The sequence below is a fragment of the Zingiber officinale genome, chromosome 5B (genome assembly GCF_018446385.1).
Source record: "Zingiber officinale cultivar Zhangliang chromosome 5B, Zo_v1.1, whole genome shotgun sequence".
NCBI lineage: Eukaryota > Viridiplantae > Streptophyta > Magnoliopsida > Zingiberales > Zingiberaceae > Zingiber > Zingiber officinale.
In genome coordinates this window covers 32,622,642-32,645,565 of record NC_055995.1, presented here as the reverse complement: position 1 = coordinate 32,645,565, position 22,924 = coordinate 32,622,642, and the positions used below count along the sequence as shown (strand labels likewise).

Below are 22,924 nucleotides of genomic sequence, written 5' to 3'. Positions count from 1 at the left end.
TTTCAATAAAGCTGGTGAAAACTGCCCTCCCACATGGGGCCTGCTCCTCGATACTTGATTTTGATTTGATATGCAAATGTTCGTTAAATCAATTTTGACAACCTAGCTATCTAGGTTCGAGCTTGTGAGGATGGCATGAAGGAGCCTTCTAATGTGATGTGGGGGATGACGCGAACTAGTCGCCTGTTGAGTTTGAGCCATGCTTTAACACCATATAGATAGGGACAGATTAGAGTTCTATGTGTGTGAATATGTATATAAAATTCATGATTGTAATATTACATTCAAACCCTTGTAACATATGTTATTTACAAATAGGTCCCTGTAATTGTATTATGGTCCTCTCTGTTACATATCTAGCAGCTTCTCTCACCCTCCCTTGTCTCATGTATATTCCTGTCTGTCTTATTTCTTGTATTGGTTGGCAGGCCATTGACCTTCCATTTTTGCTAAACTGAATAAGAAAGTTCAAGTTGAAGATCTATAAGTCACAATTTAGAGTCTAATTTGTATCATCCATTCTATAGATACAAATTGTTATGAGCCCACATTTCATGCCACTGACAACTATGTGAATACAATCTTGGTGGAATAGCTCGGGGAAGGTTTTGCATGCTTTCCCAGTGGCAGCTGGTGAGCAACTTGGGGTAAAACTGGCTAAACCCTAAATTACTAGTTGCAACAGCAACCACAAAAGGCTCACAACTCTTCTGTTTCTGCTTCCTAGGTTAGGCAGCAACATCATCAACTTGCCTTCCTTTATACTTTCTCTTATTCTTTTACCTCCTCATCCTCTTCATCCTGTAGTAGTTCAGCACAATTGACCTATGCTGACCTATCCTGTGTGACAACAGCAATCATCATCTGTACAGAACCGTCTTGATGAGCGATTGAAATGGATTTAGATTGGTATTTTAAATCTTAGCACAACTAATCTGTTCCAAAAGATTAATGATGGGTGATTATACCTGAACAAATAGAAAACACAGTACAACTAATAAGCCATTTCTGGTTCCCAATATTAGAACTTTTCACTGATAATGTGATATACATGATTGGGCATCCACCTGTCCTGAAAGGTTAAGCCTTTGGTAAATAGCTTAAATCCTTTTCATGGATTAAGAGAAGAAAATAATTTTAGTTATTTACCATCTATTTAGTGCATATTTTATCTGTATCTTGAGATTTAAATAATTTCTAGGTTAATTTATGTCTTAAAGTTCTGAATTTCGTTGCAGTTTCTGGTCAAACTTGCTGAAAGTTGGAATTTGTTTGCTGGCTGTTGATGAGGCACATTGCATATCAGCTTGGGGTCATGATTTCAGGTTCTTTCTAATTGATTCTATGTTATCTCAGCTACTTATGACTTGTACTAATAGGCATTTATAAGTAAATATGGCCTAGCAAAAGTTAATGCTGGTGATGTCTTTCCATAATGCAATTCCATGTTCTTGATTTTGAATTTTGAAATCTTATAGTTATTAGTCTCCACCTTGTTTTCCTGATTATACAATTTTTGCTTTATTTTAACATATGGATGAACTTATGATTCGTGTTTGTATCTAAATGTGCGAGAATGAAGCTGATGACTGAATGTTTTATCTCCTTTGTATCTTTAAGGGACAAATAATACTTTCTCTTAGTAAATTAGACTTTCAAGTACCAAGTTCTATATTTGGAACTCGATTTCATTACACATTTTAAATTGTAATAAATTTACATTTCTAACAGAGTTTACATTCAATGAATATATATCTTTGTGTATGAACAGTTTGACCTTGCAAGTTCAGAATGCATCGACCTAATGTGAACATTTAAGTTATTTTATTAATTATTGTTAACCTGATTACTACTTTGATCACATGAGTGTCATCTCATTGTGGTAAAGGCGAATACGCTCGCCCCCAGCGCCCCCGCCAATCCGTCCCAGGGCCAACGCGGAGGAGGTAAATCACGGACGGCTACTAGCCTTTGAAATAGTGACTAGCATATAAGGGAGGTATTTACCTCGGTTTTGCCGAGATTCGAACCCCAGACCTCATTGTGGGAACACCTCATGCGCTAGCCACTAGACTCATCCGAGGGGACACATGAGTGCCATCTCATGCAGCATGTGACTGAGGATCCAAATTTATAATTAGAATGTTCCCTTGATTTCTCTTTACGTCTATCCTGATTATTAGTGCTATTTGATCAGTCCTCAGGAATGCAATAAAGTGTTGATAATTTGTAGGTTTTTTGGTTGGAACAGGGCATCAAAAGCTGTTCTTTCTTCAAGTGGCCAATCCACTTGTTGAAATCCTCGTGACAGTTATGATAATTTTAGCTTGATTTGTTGTTCAGAAGTGGACATAACTTGTCTTTTTTCCTATTTTGCTGGACAAAAAAGGTCTTGCATAGTTGATTCAGTAGATTATAGTGCATTTAGCTGTATAGCCTAACAAAAGTAAGATAAGTGGTGAATTGAAGATAATCGATTTTACTCTAGCAACTTGGACAGAGAATACCTTTAACCTGTAATCTGGGCATGAGTCTTCTCAAGTCCAATTGAAGTTTTCCTTGAATAATAGGCTGCAGTATCTTTGAGTAGAACTGCTTCAAAGTCATTTTCATAACATCTCATATCACCCAATCTCTACAAAATAAAATATCCAAGTCATTCTTCAATAAAGCACAATCAATTTGTTCCCCCTCATGTTCTTGAACTATTGCTTAACAGACCAATCAAAATCAAATCAAACTGGATAGCTAAAGATGAGTAGTTGTTCAAAGAAATCCTATCAACTTACTAATGCAACACAAGAAGAGAGATTGAGTGTTGGAAAGATTGTGGAGTAGGAATCTAGAATTAGGTGGAAAAGAAGCGTAGAAACTTAGATATCACATCCAAGGGTTCCTAGGCATCATAGTGTAGGATTGCATCACACAATTAAGATAATTCTTAAAGACTCAATTTCTATTCTATATCCCAGCATTGAAGCAACATACATATTTACACATAGGAAACATAAAGGATTCATATATGAAACATAAAAGACTCATAAAGACTCACATAGGATACATAAAGGATTAATAAAGACTCACATAGGAACCATAAAGACTCTTAATTGATGCTGCAATTTTTCCAAGCATTGGAAGTTAAAACACATTGGAATTGCTCAAAATTTATAGCTCACTTTTGACTTTCAAACTTTGACTTAAACCTTTTGGAATTGCTGAAGTTTATTTCCTAAATAGGCTCGTCAATTTCCAAATATGCCAAATTAAATGTTGAGCTTTGGATATTTTTCTTCTTCTGTGTTTATAAACTTTTAATAGAGATTGCAACATGTCTCCATCACTTACCAAAGAAATAAGAGCATTTTTAACTTTCTCTTTGATTTCTTGATAAACCAGCAAGTCACATGCATAGACAGCAAAATGATTTAGTAAAGAATATGAGATAAGAAAGGTGCAATGTACTAGGTTATAGGGTGAACAAAATTTCGAGTAAACCAAACAAATTGATCGAATTTAAAAATTTTAGTTTCGTTATTTCAGAATTTTTTTTTAAAATCGGTTATTGTGAATAATTCAGTTCGGTTTTAAAATCCCTTATTCGGTTAAACCGAAAAAACCGAACTACTAAATCAGACCAAACTTAAATCCCTAAGTAAACCTAAATCCCTTCATTCGCTCCTCACTCACGACTTGCGAATCCGCATCTCAACTGCCGTCTGCCCTGCTCGATTCCCTCCCGTCACTCTTGCCATCGATGCCCATCTTGATTTCGTCCCACTCTCACTGTCGACCGCCAGACACTTGCGACTCCGCGTCTCTATTGGTCCGCCCTGCTCAGCCCTTCCATGAAGATCCTCATGTCGCTGCTTATGTTTGTGACAATTGCGTGGGTGGTGGCATTCAGTGGAGTGGAAGGGAGTGAGATTCTGACGTTGAGGGTGGAGATGCTCCCACTCCCATGGATCTCGGGCTTGTACATGTTCAGCTTCACTAGCCACATTAGGTTCCCTAATATCTACACTGCTATGAATTAATGACCCTTCCAACTTCCCCAAGGTTTAGAAATTATTTTTTAATTCAATCGAGGAGGAGAGGAAATGCTAGAATTTGCCAAAAACTAATTCAATCGTCTACTACTTTGTTATTCAATTGATGATTGCAAATCTTGTTCTTCCTCTCCTTGCAAGCTCTTCTTCCTCTTCGTCCACGAACACTACTGAATCCGATATGAAGAAAGAAGAAGAATCAACAAAAGCAGGTAAGAGGAGAGGCAGGGAGGAGTCACAGACTGCGATCTCATCTCTTCCATCCTGAATCACAATCAAGAGGAGGAAGAAGAGGCGGGGAGGAGTCGTAGACGGTGATCTCATCTCATCCCTCCTAAATCTCCCTAAATCGGTAAATTCTAAAAGTTCAGTTAATTCGGCTTATTCAGTTTTTGTTGAAAAATCTAGTCAGTTTGGTTAGCTTAAAAAATTCGATTTGTTCAGTCTCAGTTTATCCGGTTTGATTCGATTTTAACCAAATATTCAACCCTACCAAGTTATGAAAGAGAGTCCATCTTCATTCACTAGAGGAAGTGACCTTTGGGCAATGAAGTAGCGATCAAGGTAATGAAAAAAATTGAAAGCCACCAGATAGTGACTATCATTTAATCATCTTTTAACTAATTTATCAAAGGAGAAGGAAATTTTATCAAAGTTATGAAAGGTAATTATTGTTGCAGCAATTCATATTAGTGAAAGTTATAAGCAAACGAAAGACATCTTTAAAAAAATAATTTCAAACATAAAGAATACAGTGATTGTCTGCCAATTGACACTTGGGGATAATTGGGTAATAATTGTTTGTTGTTTAATAGAGGCTGGACCCTAGACTGCTGATGATAGGTCTACAATCTACATCAATCATCCAAGAGAAAAAAATAGTCCTAATCTATTTTGCCTTTCATTGGAGAAAAGATATGATTTGGTCAAATTAAATTTAAAAAAAATGTTTTTCTTTGCTAATTGCATGATAAGGTTCATGGTAAGATATGACTGTCTCACAGCATATCATATACAGATTTTGCCTATCATGTGTTATCAGACAAATAAACAATCTTTCATGTTTTCTAGCTAATCTTTTCTTACTATGCCTATGGATATGTTCAAATAGTGGTATTAGAGCCAATATTTTGTTTCCTTATCTGTCTGATTGCAGAACTCGATGTAAACTATGATTTGTGATATATTTAAAATCATTTTTTCTGCTAATGTAATTATTTATTGGTATAAGAATCTGTTGTTTATTTCAAGGATATAAAATTTTCTAACTTCTTGGGCGACAAAACCATTGTATCTTGTACTTTATCTTATGGAAATTTATATGGTATTGGCCAGAAAATATTAGTAGGACAACTATTGTTCATCTATATCAATCTTTCTAGGTTGAAACAGAAAAAAATTTGAAGGGTACCAATTAAGACATATTGACCATTTCAAGGGGAGGGGGTTTGCTTCAAGAGGGTTAAGGGTGAAATCGAGACAGAGCTATCGGGGCAATGGAAATTTTTGTGCATGCAGGTTTTGCCTTGCTTGGTCTGAAACAACATAGTAGCAACAAAGGGATTCTTAGGGATTAGGGGGCATTCATGGATTCAAACTTATAACTATTAATCTTTATAGTTTTTTTTGGAAAAAGGTAAATATATATATAGATGTCAAAATGATAAACAATCAGACATACAATCAATGGAGATCCACAAGCCGGTAGAGATGTATATGTAGTTTGTGGAACATCCTAATCAACATCAGGTACATCACTCCCAAAATTACATCTATTGCGGCATTCCCACAAAAAATAAATCATACATGAAACAGCAAGGTATTGCATTTTCATGATGCATCGGTCACCTCTATAGTGCTGTTGGAATACCTACAACAGTTTCTCCATGGTTCTGACCTCATGTCCAATGTCTAGACATCTTCTTACGTTGTTCCATAAGAGTCTGATAATGGAACACTCAAAAAAAGATGTGTGCATTTGATTCAACATACCTGTGGTAGAAAGCACAGCTTTTGTCTGGTACATACGGAAGTATGTCTGCCGTCCTTATCTTTCCATGAGAAAGTAACTAAATAATAAAGCGGTGTTTGAGCAAAATTCCTTGCCTCCATATCACTTATGCCCAAGAGGCCACACCCCTTTGGCCGAAAGAAATTATACGCATTTGTTGTCCCATTTTTCTTTGCAGCAAACCATTCCAGCCTCATATTCCTTGCTGCTACTTGCCCGTTCATCCCCTGAACCACTTGGTCTCGGATGTCAACAAGCCACTTAGCCAATGGGGAATTCGAGGGTTTCAAGCGCCATTGTCAAAAATCAACTCCTTTGATGTAGCGGCGATGAACCCATTGCACCCATAAGGAATCTGTCTTGCATTGGATGTTCCAAAGTGTCCTGTAAAGTAGAGAATTATTCCATGCTTGTAGATCCCAAAGTCCATATCCTCCTTGTTTAGAAAGACAAATCTTGACCCAGGAGACTGACGGATGCTTTGAGGACCAAACAAACATTCGACATATGCCATATCTTATCAATAACTCCACAAGGTATGGGAAGTATAGTCCAACATAGGATAATGTGTGCTTTGTCCATGCATTTATTTTCTTCATTATCGCATCAAATAGGGGTCCATAATTGGCAATTTGCAACTTTTCTATAGCAAGAGGAATACCCAAATATCGGAAGGGAAATGCGCCATCCTGAAAATTAGTGATCTGAAGTAGATTTGCCCTTGTTGTGTCATCCACCCCTGCCATTTACACATTGGACTTCAAATGATTAGCCCTCAACCTTACTTTATCCCCAAAGTCCTTTAAGCAGTCTGCTATTAATGTGATTGAAGTAATAATTGCTCTAGCAAAAATCAGGAGGTCATCTGCATACGCTAGGTGCGTAATCTGGATATCTCCACACATGGGATGAAATTGAAAATAAGGCAGTGAAGAAACCACCTTAAATCTCCTTGGCAGCACTTTAAGGCATAATCCAAATAATAGGAATGATGGCGGATCACCTTGCCTTAAGTCCCACCATCCACTAAAGAAACCATGAAGCCCGTTATTTAGACTTATAGAATACGAGACTGTTGTAATACGCTCATGTATCCACTTTTGAAACTGTTGGGCAAAACCAAAACCATTAAGTGTCAATGCTAAAAAACCACAATCCACCATGTCAAATGCCTTTTGTAAGTCTACCTTGATCATACATCTAGGAGAGATTTTTTTACGGGTATATTTCTTGAGCAGTTTCTAAGGTAAGTTGATGTTATCTCGTATGGATCGCCTCTACACAAATGTTGCTTGCGCTGGATCTAGCAAGCTACCCATAATTGCAGTATTAGCTAATCGCCCAGCCAAGATTTTGGATATTACCTTATAGAAAACATTGCAGCAGGAAATTGGTCGACAGTCTGCCACGTGCGTGATCCACCTTAAGAACCAAAGCAATTAAGGTATGATTCCAATGTTTGAGTTTTCTGGTATGAAAAAAATTCCAAAATAGCAATAATAAAATCTGTCTCAACTATTTCCCACGGAGAAGGAAAAAATTTTGCTCCATACCAATCCGGCCTTGGCCTTATCTTCTCTAATATGAAAAAGAGCAGCTCTAATTTCCTCCATTACTAGCCTAACAATATTTGCTACCTAGGTGCTATTGAGCCGATGTCTAGGCACTTGCAAGTTGTCTATATCTTTGCATTCCACCTTTTGACCCGCAACCCATAGAAATACCCTACAAATTCTTCAACCACCTCCCCTAAACTTGTTGTGTGTTTCCCTATTTGTTTAGTGAGCGTGACAATAGCATTTCTTTTGTTGTTCCTCTTGACTAGATCATGAAAAAGTCTGATGCACCGGTCAGAATTTTTGAGGTATACATTCTTCACTCTTTATTGATAGAATAACTTTTTTGCTTCCCAAGTAATGTGGCTTGCTTCCTTAAGTCCTCATAGTCAGCTGGTGGCTCCCCACCTGAGAGAATGACATGCTGGGCTCCCTCCAAAGTTTCCTTTGCCCTTCGAGCTTTCTTCGAGATGTGCTCAAAGTGCTTCTTATTTTGTCCCTTCAATTGGCCTGTTAATCGAGTTAGTTTTGCCTTGAGGTTAAACTGAGCATTTTCGACCACAGGGGTTGCGCAAGAGTCTTTAACCACATCTCCAAACTCTCCATGTAGCGCCCACATATTGATAAATTTGAGGGGCTGGTTAGGGACATGATCCCGGACTAGAGTATGCATAATACTACAAGAGTGATCTGATAGGCACCTAGGTTGTGAACTCCGCATAACTATCATAATCTTCCAATAACCATCGTAAATTCACTAAGGCTTTATCCAATTTGCAAGAAACCGTATCATTTGTCCATGTTAATCGACATCCAATTAAGCGAAGATCCATGAGGCCACAAGCTTGGACAAAGAGTTAGAGGTCCCACAATTCATAATTCGTAAACGGTAGTCTCCCTTCCTTTTGGTGGATGGATAACAATGAGTTGAAATCCCCCATGATTAGCAAAGGTCCTGAGATACTCTCCCCTAGCTGAGTAAGAGCCTCCCAGAATGGTCTTCGTGTAACAATTGCATGAAAACCAGAGATAAATATCACTAAGAAATTCCTCCACTTGATGTGGCAATGCATGAACTGATCAGTTGACATAATAACTTTCATGACAACTCTCTACATATCCTAAAGAAGCAATATATGTCCATAGTTAGAAAAGCTGAAATTATTTGTGGTACCCATACTTGCAATTTGTGCCGTAATATTAGATCAAGGGTAGCTTCATTAAGTATAGTTTCTAGTAACGCCATTACTTGTATACCGTGGAAAATTAATCTTGGTAGTAAAATCAATCTTGGTAGATTTATTACAGATTTATTATTTATTGTAGATTTGCTGTAATTAATTAAGAGATATTTTGTAATTAATTAGGAGATTTTGATTCCTTAAGTAGGAGTATGTTACTTGTATATAGAGGATACACGGATATTGAAATAAAGTAAGATATTTTCTTAAAAACTTTCATGGTATCAGATCCACCCTAACCTTAAATCTAGTTCTGCCCAGCCATCGCCGCCAACTTCCATCTCTTTTGATCAGAACATCTCTTTCTACAGCTAATTATGTCGGATTCCGAGTGGATTTCAGCGAGCTCTTCCGCAATCAATTCATCTCCCCATGATGTCGCGATTCCCAACTCAACTAGAAAATATCTGTAGTTCAATTATCATTTACAAACTGAATAACCACAATTATCTTCCTTGGTCACAATCTGTAATGATGCTTATCATCTGGCGAGGAAAAGATGATTATCTTTTAGGTGTTTCAAACCAGGAATAAGTAGTCCAGAATACCGAGTTTGGAGAATCGAAAATAATCTAGTTATGTCATGGCTAATAAGTTCTATGAATGAAGAAATTGGTGAGAATTTTCTGTTGCTAACAACCACCCAAGATATATGGGTGGTAGTTTGAGATACTTTCTTCTATCAAGACAACATTGCTGAATTATTTCAGATTGAAAACACTCTCCAAGACTTCAAGCAAGGTAACCATCCCGTGACAACTTATTTCACAACTCTCACAGCAACGAGTGGATCTCTTTGAAACCCATAACTAGAAATATTATGAAGATTAAATATATTTCAAGAAATTTGTGGAGAACAAGAGAGGTTTTAATTTTCTGATGGGACTTGATTAGTCCCTAGATGTAGTAAGAGGTAGAATCCTCGGCATAAAACCACTACCAAGTCTTCGGGAAGCATTTCAGAAGTTCAAAGGGAAGAAATCTGTATGCGGGTAATGTTGGAACATCCAAATCCCAAAATTCAGCCTCTCAAGTCAACTAAAGCAAGTGCTCTTATTACCCGGGATCCCACTCACAACTCAAAGAAGGGGCGTCCTTGGTGTGACTACTGTTGAAAGTAAGGACACACCAACTACAAATGTTGGAAGTTTCATGGGAAACCAACACATTGGAAGTCCTCCCAGGACCACGAAGCACAGGAGAATTATGTAGTCACACCCACAACATAATGTGACAACTCAGTTCCTTTCTCTAGGGAACAACTTGATATTCTTCAATAGCTCATTCAGAAGGCAAACATATCACACCCACTTCTCTTGGATTTGTGGATTCTGGTGCTTTAGAGCACATGATAGGTGATAGATTACTTTTCTCCACTTTTTCATTAATTGACAAACCCCAATCAGTGCGTATAACAAATGGGACATGCTAAAGTGGTTGGGATAGAACCGTTCATCTCTCAAGCACATTAGCTCACCGGAAAGATGATTGGCAGTGCTGAGTGTCATGCATGCCTTTACTTTCTGAATACATATCCACCTTCAAGTCATTTGGTTAGTCAAAAATATCAATTGAGTCCTAGTGATCGTAGTCGGTCTAATGAAGAAAGTGATATTATGATATGACACTTTCGACTTGGCCATCCTAATTTTTTATATCTAAGGTATTTGTTTCCCTCACTCTTTATTAATAAAAATCCAAGTTTGTTTTAGTGTGAAGTTTGTCAAATTGCAAAACATACTCGAAACACTTACTCTCCCAGACTATATAAGCCCACACATCCTTTTTCTCTCATCTATGGTGACATTTGGGGATCATTTCGTACTCCGAGGCTCACATGCTCAAAGTGGTTCTTGTTGGTTGATGATCATGTTGGACATTCCTAATGAAAGGAAAATCAGAAGCCAAGTATATCTTCCAAAACTTCCATGTCATTGTCAAAAACCAATTCAAAGTTCATATTTAAATACTTAAGATCGATGATGCTAAAGTTTTTTTCAATTTTGATCTTGGCTCATATCTCAAGTCTCATGGAATTGTTTAATGAAGCTCCTGTGTTGACACATTGCAATAAAATGGTGTGGCTGAATGGAAAAGTCACCACATTCTTGAGGTTGATCCAATCCCTACTGTTTCAAACTAATGTTTCAACTGCTTTTTGGGGAGAAGCAATCCTCTCTTCTACATACCTTATCAATCGCCTACCTTCTCGAGTCCTCAAATACCGCACTCTAATGCAGACACTACAAAACATATTTTCCCAGTCTCATCTTATCTTCAACCTTCCTCTCAAACTCTTCGACCGTGCAACTTTTGTACACATTCATTCTCAATACCAAACCAAGCTTGATGCAGGCTCATAAATTCATCTTTCTTGGTTATTCCTCTAATAAATAAACATAGAAATGTTATTCACTAGTAACCAAAAAATTCTCCAATACTATGGATATTGCATTCTTTGAAACTATTCCTTACTATAATACTATAATTCAAGGGCAGAACAATACTAGTGAATTGCATTATTGGGAGTGGATATCCCTTATTGAGCCATCATCATTTGAGTCTTCTGTTCAGCCTTTCTTAAAAACTAGTGATTCACTATCCCCAAACCTTGATAGTCACCCTCCTCCTCCTCCTCCTCCTCTATAGGTGTATGAAAGAAGGAAACATCAAGGGCATGTACTATCTCAACTTTGCCTAGAGAATTCCCTAAGCCAAGTTGAACCTAAATCACAACAAGAGACAATAATGTAGAATAGCTTATCTTATCTTCCTATTTTATCTCCTATTTTATCTTAACTTATCTCCCTATTTTATCTCTATCTTATCTTTCTATTTTATCTCTAGCTTATCTTTATCTCTTGTAAACATATAACTATAAATATATATTTCTGTAATTCAATAGATAAAAAAAAAGGGCAGCCTGGTGCACGAAGCTCCCGCCATGCGGGGTCCCGGGGAAGGATCCATTGTACGCAGCCTTACCCTGCTTTTTGCAAGAGGCTGTTTCTAGGATTCGAACCCGTGACCTTTTGGTCACATGACAACAACTTTACCGTTGCGCCAAGGCTTCCCTTCCTGTAATTCAATAGATAATAAGATATATAGTTTAGTTCTGAGTTTCTTCTTGTTTTTAGGGTATCAGAGCAATAAAAGCATTTTTTGAGGAAACTCGATTTTTAGGAGTGAGCAGGATGAATGATTCTGATGTGTCTTTGGACGTTGGTCAATCAAACCCCATAATTGCTCTCACTGCTTTTGATAATTCTTTACCTTTCCAAATCACTAGATTTAAGCTCTCTGGCCAGAATTATCATTAATGGTTCAGATCCGTCTAACTTATCATTTGAGGGAAGGGTCATTTCGGCTATCTCGATGGTTCTATTCCTAAGCCATCTTCAACCGACCCTTCCTTTGCTAATTGGGACATCCAAAACTCCATGGTAATGGCATGACTCCTACACTCGATAGATGACACCATTGCTGAGATTTATCTTCTCTATCCGACAACGAAAGCAATTTGGGACACTGTCAACTTGGCCTATTCAGATTTGGAGGACTCTTCATAAATGTTCGATCTGCGACATCGTTCTAGAAATCTGTGTCAAGATGGCTATACAGTCACTTAATATTTCAGTTCTCTAACCAAACTCTGGCAGGAACTTGATCTCTTTACTCAGCTAGGCTGGATTGCCACTGCCAACAACGAGATCTATCACAAATTACTTGAAAAAGAACGGACCTACGATTTTTTGACCGGACTCAATCCTATTCTCGATGATGTTCATGGTCGTATCCTAAGCATTAAACTACTCCTGAGTCTTGATGCTATTTTCTTGAAGATCCGTTGTGAAGAACACCACGACCTCATCATTCTCGGTGGCTCCTCTATGCCCTTTGCTTCGTCCATTAATTCTGATGCATCTGCCATAGTTGCTCGATACCCCAACTCTCGCGGCACTCGCAAACCTCTATGGTGTGATCATTGTAACTGTCCCCATCACACCAAAGAAACAGGCTGGAAGCTTCACGGTAAACCCATAGATTGGGTCCCAGCGTGATGGATCCAAGCCTCTCATTGCAGCCAAATCCGATGTAGCATCCTCGTCATCTTTGACCTTCACCCAGGCCCAACTCGATCAGATTGGTCAAATGTTCTCATCCTCTACATCCTTGATGACCCATGGTATTTCCTCCGCTACTATAAATGAGTCAGCCACATCGAGTGAGTCTTGGATTATTGATTTTGGTGCTTCTGAGCATATGTCAGGTACTCGTATTATTTTTTCTTCATACAGTCGATATTCTAGTACGCGTACTGTTACTTTGACGTATGGATATATTTCACCTGTAGTGGGAATTGGAATTGTAACTCTTAGTCCCAATCTTTTGCTGCATAAAGTTTTATTTATTCCCAAGTTGTCATATAACTTACTCTCAATTAGCAAACTAACTTGGGATTCAGATTGTATGGCTAATTTTTCTCAAAATTCATGTGTTTTTCAGGATCAGGATTGGGGGAGGATGATTGAGCTTGCTGCTGAGGTGGCTTGATTGCACTACTTTCTATGTGTTAACTCTTAAACTTGCTGTTGTCAAGTTGTTTGTAGTTCATTCTCTTCTCATGACCACCACTAAATAAAGCTACTCCATCATCGTCTTGGCCATCCTAGCTTCTCTCATATGCATGTTCTGGTAACATATCTCTCAGAAACAGCAGTACTAGCCAATATTGACGAGGCTCTTAAATGCAAACATTGGCGTACAACAGTCTATGAAGAGATCAAAGCCTTGGAAAACAATGATACATGGGACATAGTCAATCGACCAGCAAGAAAAAGTCTGGTTGGCTATAGGTGGGTCTTCACGATTAAGTGCAAAAGCGATAGTTCGGTTGAAAGATACAAAGCCCGTCTCATGGCTAAAGGGTACACTCACACATACTGAATTGACTATCAAGAGACTTTCGCTCTTGTGGCAAAGATCAACACTATTCGGGTATTGCTATCTCTTGCAGCAAACTTAGATTTGCCACTTCATCAACTAGATGTTAGGTATGCCTTTCTCAACGGTGATCTAGCAGAAGAGGTGTACATGGATCTGGCACCTGGGTTCAACAAGAATAAAGAAGCCTTAGATTGTCGTCTAAAGAAGGCTCTCTACGGTTTAAAGCAATCTCCTAAGGCTTGGCTTGATAGATTTGCCAAGACGGTTCAGTAGCTTGTTTACAAGCAAGCTCACACCGATCGTACTTATTTCACCATAGAGTAAAAGATAAGATTGCCATACTGATTGTTTATGTAGACGACATTATAATCACCGGTAATAACCTTGAAGAGATCGAAAGGATCAAGAAACATCTTGTAGCAACATTTGAAATGAAGGATCTTGGGAAACTTTGATTTTTCCTTGGAATGGAAGTTGCTCGAAGCAAGGAAGGAATATTCGTCTCACAACGAAAATATATTCTCGACTTTGCTAAGAGACACCGGGTTAATGGGATGTAAACCTATTGATACTCCTATGGATCCAAATGTGAAACTTGAGACTCATCTAGAAGATTCACCAATAGACCGAGGCATGTTTCAATGACTTGTTGGCAGATTGATTTATCTTACGCACACCAGACTTGACATCACATTTCCAGTGAGTTGTATTAGTCAATTTATGCACTCACTATATCAATGTCACTTGAATGCTGCAAACAGAATTTTGAAGTATCTAAAGGGAACTCCTAGTAGAGGGTTGATGTTTAGAAAGAATGTCACAAAAAATGTTGAAGTATTTGTTGATGCTGATTGGGCAGGGTGTTCGAATGATCGGAGATCCACTTCGGGTTATTGTTCTTTTATGTTCAGAAATCTGGTCACTTGGCGAAGTAAGTAGTCTGTTGTAGCAAGAAGTAGTGCCGAGGTCGAGCTTCGTTCCACTGCTCTTGGTATATGTGAAGCCCTTTGGCTAAAACAACTCCTTGAAGAACTACACATATCGAAGCAAAGTTCCATAATTATCTAATGCGACAACAAAGTTGTGATCTCAATTTCACACAACCCCATCCATTATGATAGAATGAAACATGTTGAGATTGACCGACATTTCATTAAGGAGAATATTGATGAAGGTATTATCGAAGTCTCCTATGTACTTACCACATAGTAGGCTGCAGACATTCTTACAAAGGCTCTCTTTAAGCCTATATTTGACTGATTAAGAGACAAGCTTGGGATGTATAACATATACCATCTAGCTTGAGGGGGAGTGTAGAATATCTTATTTTATCTCCCTATTTTATCTCTAACTTATCTTCCTATTGTATCTCTAGCTTATATAACTATAAATATATTCCTGTCACTCATTAGATAATAAGATATATAGTTTAGTTATGAGTTTCTTCCTATTTTTAGTGCTTTTAAATAGATTCTAGTCCAAGCTGAATTCTACATTAAATGTACCAATTGCACATAGAAAAGGTATGAGATCCTACTCTCAACACCCTTTTCACGGTTGCATCTTCTACATGAAGCTATCGCCATCATTTCATGCATTTGTGACTTCTTTAGATAGAATCAATATTTCTAACTCAGTGTATGAAGCTCTTAAAGTTCCTGATGGAATAAGACAACTCTCGAGGAGTATAATGCACTAGAAAAGAATGTCACATGGGTGATAACAAAGCTACCACTAGGAAAAAAAAAACTGTGGGGTGTATTCTTAGTTAAACAAAATGCAGATGAAACCATAGACAGGTACCAGGCACGCTTAGGGGCAAAAGGATATATAATATTGATTATCAGGAGAACTTTGAACCAGTAGCTAAACTCAACACAGTTCATGCTCCACAACAATTGGGTCTACCACTTCCACTATTGCAAGTTTATTTGCAAGATCTTCACCATTTGTGGCTCCACCATCTGCCGCTAGGGGTGCTTGATGTCGCCATCTGTACTTTGAACGACATCTTCCTCGTATAGATTGAGAGCGCCTGCCTGTTGCGCTTGTCCGTTGCATTTCCAGCCGTGTGGTGTGGTGGATCCTTTCGGCAACTCTCCTTTCGATGGCTAATTCTCCAAAATTCCTCACAAAAATTAGGCATGACTTTATATATTATCTCCAAATCAAGGACTCTCATGGGCAATGTGATTGGAACCCTCTTAACTTTCTCACCAATTACAAAAACCTCTTCCAAGAGATGAGCAAAGGTTAGTCTTTCTCGCGTTCATGGCAATTTGTCCGTATACAGTGGTTTCTCAATCTTCGAGCCTATCAAGCTAACCACCTTTGGCATCTCTGGAGGAAGACTGTGTATCTGAAACCACGTTGGAATGAATCTCCCATCTTCATTGAAAAGAAAACAGCTAGGCATGTGCTTTAGGAGTAGAGGAATTCCGAAAGTAAAATAAGGGCCTCTAAGCAAAACTTTCTCTCGGTCTTCGGCTGTATCAAACCAATAAATTATCCAGCCGCTCTTGTGCATGAAAAACTTATAGGGCAGCTTCCATCTACAAGCTACAGCCTCCACACCATCCCTTCCTGGATGTCCCATGAAGCAACCTACTAGGCAGTTGCCCATTGATTCCTCCACAGATTCAATGCCATCATATTCAACCTGTATTCATTTCCCCGTGACCTTGTGCTGTTGTAGGTGTGTCGCCATTTTTGCCTTCCGATTGTCCTTGAAAAGCCCCGCCCAAGACCTTCCATGTCCCGGAGCTCCCCCCAAGGGGTCTATCCTTTGCCAGAAGTCTAGAAGCTCCGGTTAGACCTTCAACTGCACCGGTGTTTCGATTCTGAACAGTTTGTTCTAGATTCTGGCCATCAACCCCATTCTATCCTTGCTCGTCCACCTTAGCAGCAGGTCGCATTTGTACACTATCCTCCATGGTATTTTTTGCTTGTTCATCAGCCACATTAGCTTCTCCAAGCCTACCTGGTCCTCCACATGAGCATTCTCAGCAGTCACCTCCTTTGCCGTGTCACCAAGTGGTTCCAACTTAGCAACATTTTCTGGATCACAGCAGCAACTTCTATACTTTCCTGCATGTTTCCAAATCCTTGGGGACCGAGACAGATTAGTGATTGGGCTTGGACCTTCTTACAGCAGCTCCTTGTCTCCTTGCCATTTTGGTGCAAGAGCCAATAGGAGATTCCTACACAGGCCTGACAAGAACCTGCCGCCACCCAAAATAGTAATGGCAACTTGTTTGGTGTCTTGCACCCTCCTGCAGCTGCCCCTGTACGATAGACCAGCCAACAACTCCCTTGTCCTATTGTGGACCGGCCATCTCCTCCCTAGGCCAAGAAGAGCTCCGGCGATTGCCGGGAAAAACTTGAAAATGAAACCAGAGCTTGTTTGCACCATGAAACCAGAACCCAACAGAACCACAGCAGCTTGCTCGCAACGGGAACCCATAAACCCAACAGTTTGCTTGTACAAAGAAATCCCAAAACAAAGCCAGAACAAAACCTTCCACGAACAACAACCCAACCTAGAAAACCAGGAAACAACCTAACACAAAACAGATGTGGGAGAGGAAGAAACACCAGGGTGAGGGAATGTAAGCGAGATGGGAGGCAAACACACCTCACCTTCACATACCGACCACTTAATCTTTATAGTTAATATCAATATATATTAATTCTTAATATTAATAGAATAAATATTAACTTATTGCGATTAACACTTATAATTAGTACTGATTAGTATGTATCATTAATATTTATGTTTTATTAAATAATTATAAGTTATTTTGATATTTATAAGTTTAACTAATATTTATTAAGTCATACCAACATTAACTATAAGTTATAAATGTATATTAATTACAAAGATCAAGTTAATATATTTAATTATTTTAATATTAACCATTTTGGTATGCTTCTAAGTTCGAATTCCTTTTGTCTCCAGGGGGTGCTGGCTAGAGGGTGACAGATCTGCTTACAATGGGGTAAGGGATCAATTTTTCGTGGACGTATGCTCTCAAGGGAAAAAACTCCTCCCACCCCTAGCTTGTTGGCAGCCGGTTGTAAGCTGGCCTCGTGATTTACCTCCCTTCACATAACATGAGGACGGGCCGTGAGGGGTGCTTGAGATGAGCGTAATCACCTTTAGCTATGATAAGTTCAAATTTCTTTTAAATCTAAATTTGCCGGGGCACAACACAAGTGGCAAGACAATATATGATATGGTCTTTTTTTGATATATGATATGTTCTTTAAAAAAAAAAGTGGCAAGACAATAGTGACACCAACATTAGTATCTGGGGTCAATTCCTAACAAGGGCATTTGCCTAGCGTGATTAATTCTCTGGTTGTGATTGTCGAGCCACTTGACCCTTCCCGGATTTACTTTGGTGGCTAATATGAAACTTTTATGGGTGAGACTGGTTACCTCCAGGATTAGTTGGTTTGAAGAGTTAGATACTTCGATTACCAAAAAAATAAAGTATGGCAAGTGTTGGCATAATATGGATCTTTCTCCCGAATGCTGATGTGTATATTTCCTTTGAGATTGGATATTAGTCTTTTTGTATAAACAATTTGTGGTTTCTTTAGATCTTGAGGAATTTGTTTGTTTTTTTTTTGTCTTTTGGACTGTAGGAGAAGTAAACACTTTTTCATGTAATTCCATGGTTATACACCTTGCAGGAAGGACTACAAGCAGTTAAATGTACTACGTGGTGTTCTATCTGATGTTCCTTTTGTGGCTTTAACTGCAACAGCTACTGAAAAGTAAGCATGATGATCCTATAGATACATTTCCTGTCTTGTATCCTTTTTCCAATATTGAACTTTTATGGTGGAACATCAATTCTAGTGTCTACCATGGTCCAAATATAAGTTTATTGGATTATTTGTACAAATAATTGTAAATCAACCTAATGGAAGCTATTTTTAATCGATGTAATGTAGTGATTCAGAAAACATTATATAGTCCATGAACATTGTTTGGTGGAATGATTGAAAACTTGTTGAACACGAAGTGATAAATTCTATAAGAACGAACAAGGGCTATAAATTTGTTTTGTTCTATATTAATTTCCCATACTGTTTGTGCCCTTGTACATCTGAAATTCTCTGAAATCTATTAGTATATGGTCATTTCTTAGGGCTATAGTGTACATAAATAGGCAGTGAGATAAATCTTATCCAGGCCTATCTTATGTGAAGGTGCAGTTCTAAGTTCTTCGCTACCACCGTAGTTGTATGGCTGAGTGTTCATTTCTACTGTTCTTCTCATTGCTTGGTGTCTTTCATTTCTTGTTCATGTAGTCTGTTACAGGGCTTGCTAATACATTTTGTAGGGTTCGCAATGACATTATCTACTCCTTGAAGATGACTGATCCATTCATTGTTGTTGGATCATTGAATCGGAAAAACCTCTTTTATGGAGTTAGATCAATTACGAAGTCTCTGTCCTTCGATGAGCTTGTTCAAGAGTTCTTCAAATACATTGTTAATACTGGATCAACTATCATTTACTGCCCGACAATCAATGCTACTGAACAGGTCTCTTTCCTCTACCCTTTTGTTCATGCTTGCCTACAATAAAATGATTCAATGAATGTTTTTTTTTCTTCAACATATTGTTTTTTTGGAGTTCAGTGCATATCAATCTTGTAATTGTTCATCCTATGAATGCCATTATACTAATTATTTACTAACTAACTAATATAGCAGAGATGGGAGATTCATTAAGCTATTTTTTTTTACTGAAATTGATAAGTTAGTTTATATTAGTAGGCTTCTAGATGATGCTTCCTACAAATGAAATATGTTGACAGTGTTAAAGAATAGTTTAATTTGATTTGATATGATTTGATAGATTAGGGAAGTAACATAGAAGGAAAGGATTAGTCAATATGTGATTGAGAGAGATTTTTATTTTCCTTTTCTTTGTTACCTTCCTTTTCTAGTGTTTCCTACATCCTCCTATTTTAATTGGACTCTTTGTAAATTATGAATAAGATGAAAATATGTATGTTCTTTTTCTCTTCATACAATTCTACATTATATCAGAGCCATAGGGCGTAAGTATGAATGTTAAGGCAGCCATGGTTGGCTATGGCTCAACATCTTCGGATGCTAGGAGTGAGGTGATGCCTTTGGAGGCAAATGCCTAACCGATGGTTGATTTTCTTCATGACAACTCTAGTTGCTCTCTCTAGATTACCCTTCATAAATTGGATAGAAAAAATTACCTTGTGTGGTCGCGATTGGCAATAGACGGCAAAGGAAAACTTGGATATCTGAATGGTGAAATCAAACCCCCAACCACAATGGATCCAAGATTCGAGTAAGGGCGGTTTCAAAATTTTATGGTCATTACTTGGTTAACTCTATGGATCCTGTGATTGGAAAGTCATTTATATTCCTACCCATAGCTCGAGATGTGTGGAAAACTGTTAGAGAAGCTCGTTCGGATTTGGACAATCATTCTCAATTGTTCGAATTGAGTGCCCGATTGGAAAATGGAGCAAGGAGATCGTGAAGTAACAACTTATTATAATAAGATGATGATTGTTTGGCAGGAGTTGGATTTATTTGAAGAAGAAGATTGGGAAAATCCAAGCGATAGTGCTCGTTACAAGAAGAAGATAGAAAGAGGTCGGGTATTTGTGTTTCTGGTTGGTTTGAACAAAGAACTTGATGAGGTTCGAGAGCGTATCTTAAGACGAAAGCCAGTGGCCTCCGAGAAGTTTTTTCAGAAGTACGTAGAGAAGAAGCAAGAAGACATGTGATGCTAAAAAACGTTCATGACTCAAAACCAGAAATGGAGGGGTCTGCTCTTGCAATTTGTGGTGCATAATTTGAAGGAAATAGATAAGGAAAGCAAAGGCCTTGGTGTAACCATTGTAGAAAACCGTGGCACACTCGTGAAAACTGTTGGAAGCTGCATGGAAAACTAGCAAATGGGAAGAGAAAACAGGGCATCGATAACAAGTTAGGGGGAGAAAGTCATGCCCTGTGAACCTTTCAGATCTGAAGCAGCAATCTTCCTCAGAATCTTTTCCCTTCACTAAGGAACAAATGAAACACTTACATAAACTATTCGAGTCCTAATCCTTAGGAAGTTCTAACTCTTCATGTTCCCTTGCTAAATCAGGTATTGTTCCCGTTGGTACCATTGCATGTATCAAATCTAATGGCTTCTAGATCTTTGATTCAGATGCCACTGATCATATGACTGGTATTTCGTAATATTTCTATTTATATACACCAAGTGCAGGAAATAAAAAGGTTAATATTGTAGATGGTTCCTTTGCTACTGTTGCAGGAAAAGGACTAGTACCTATTTCTCAAACTATAACATTGAAAGATGTTCTACATGTTCCTATCCTTTCATATAATCTTCTATCCATCAGTAAATTCACCCATGATCATAATTGCAAAGCTAATTTTTGTTCCTCGCATTGTGAATTTCAGAATTTAACCTTAGGGAAGATGATTGGGGATGCTAAACAAGACAATGGGCTTTACCTCCTTAATGAAGGATCAATTATTGGAAGGCAAGACCATAAAACTTGTTTCAGCTCTATTTCTATTTCAAATAATAGTGAAATTTTGTTATGACATTATAGATTGGGGCATCCTAGTTTTCAATATTTGAAGTCGTTGTTTCCCAAGCTGTTTATAAATAAAGAGCAGTCAATTTTTCAATGTGAGTCATGTGAATTAGCAAAACATCATCGATATGTTTTTCAATCCTAGTCGTACAAAAAATAAGCACCTTTTGCTATGATTCACAGTGATATTTGGGGTCCTTTTAGTGATCACCCTTTCTAGAAAACGTTGGTACCTATTTGACTTCTCCAAGCTTAATGTTAACATCTATTGGAGTTTCGAATGGTTTGCAGCCACTCATTCTAGTTTCTTTTAAAAGATCCAGAATATACTTCCGTTGTGAAACCACAATGCCCTTCTTGGATCTTGCAACTTCCATTCCAAGAAAATATTTTAGCTGGCCCAAGTTTTTAATCTCGAACTCGTTGGCTAAGCTTTGCTTCAATTTGCTCATTTCTTCAGCATCATCATCGATCAATATTATGTTGTCCACGTAGACAATCAACACTAAAATCTTGGTGGATCTTTTAGTAAATAAAGTATGATCAGATTGACCCTGAGTATATCTTTGACCTTTAACAAACCTTGTAAACCTGTCAAACCAAGCTTTGGGGGACTATTTGAGTCCATATATAGACCTTCTCAGCTTGCACACCTTACTTCCAAATTTCTCAATGAATTTGGGTGGAGGTTCCATATAAACTTCCTCTTCTAGGTTCCCATTTAAGAATGCATTCTTCACATCTAGCTGATTTAGTGACCAATCAAGGTTAGCAGCTATAGATAGAAGTATTCGTACTTTGTTTACTTTAGCAACCGGAGAAAAAGTCTCGGAGTAGTCTACTCCATAAGTTTGAGTGAACCCTTTAGCTACCAGGCGGGCCTTGTACCTCTCCAAGGATCCATCTGAATTGTATTTCATGATAAATATCCACTTACAACCAACAACGGTCTTCCCATTGCTCTTAGGAAATGTGTTAGATCTTGTACAAAATATTCACTGTCAAATTTTGTGTCTTGTGAAAATATTTCACGTTCCTGTTGTACATTTGTTTCACAATTGTCTAGTGCTTCCCTTGCGAACAACATCCAAGAAGTCCTGAATGTTCTTGAGTGATGAGAAGTCAAACAGGGAACTCCTGCAGATATAGGAAGGTACCAAAGACGGGTTGGAAGGTTGATTTACTTGTCACATACACATCCTGATATTGCCTTTGTTGTGAGTATGGTGAGGCAATTTATGCACTCCATTTAAAGAACATCTTGAAGCTGCATATCAAATTCTTCGATATTTGAAAGGGACTCCAAGAAAAGGACTCTTCTTTAGAAAAAATGACAAGAGAGGGATTGAGGTGTATACTGATGCTAATTGGACAGGATTAATCACTAATAGGAGGTCAACTTCAGGTACTGTACATTTCTTTGGGGCAATTTAGTTTCTTGGATAAGCAAGAAACAAAGTTTAGTTGCTAGAAGCAGTGTTGAGACAGAGTTTAGATCTATGGCTTA

General features: G+C 38.1%; 1 protein-coding gene across 2 annotated transcripts in view; it reads left to right on the top strand.

The window, feature by feature from the left end:
• LOC121984331 (ATP-dependent DNA helicase RecQ-like) overlaps positions 1 to 22,924 on the top strand; it is a 90,879-nt gene that overhangs the window by 27,373 nt on the left and 40,582 nt on the right. For both annotated transcript variants that reach the window (XM_042537212.1, XM_042537210.1), the window contains exons 5-7: positions 1,239 to 1,325; positions 18,500 to 18,583; positions 19,156 to 19,360. In XM_042537212.1, coding sequence (XP_042393146.1) covers positions 1,239 to 1,325; positions 18,500 to 18,583; positions 19,156 to 19,360 — 376 coding nt within the window. The remainder of the gene's footprint in view (positions 1 to 1,238; positions 1,326 to 18,499; positions 18,584 to 19,155; positions 19,361 to 22,924) is intronic.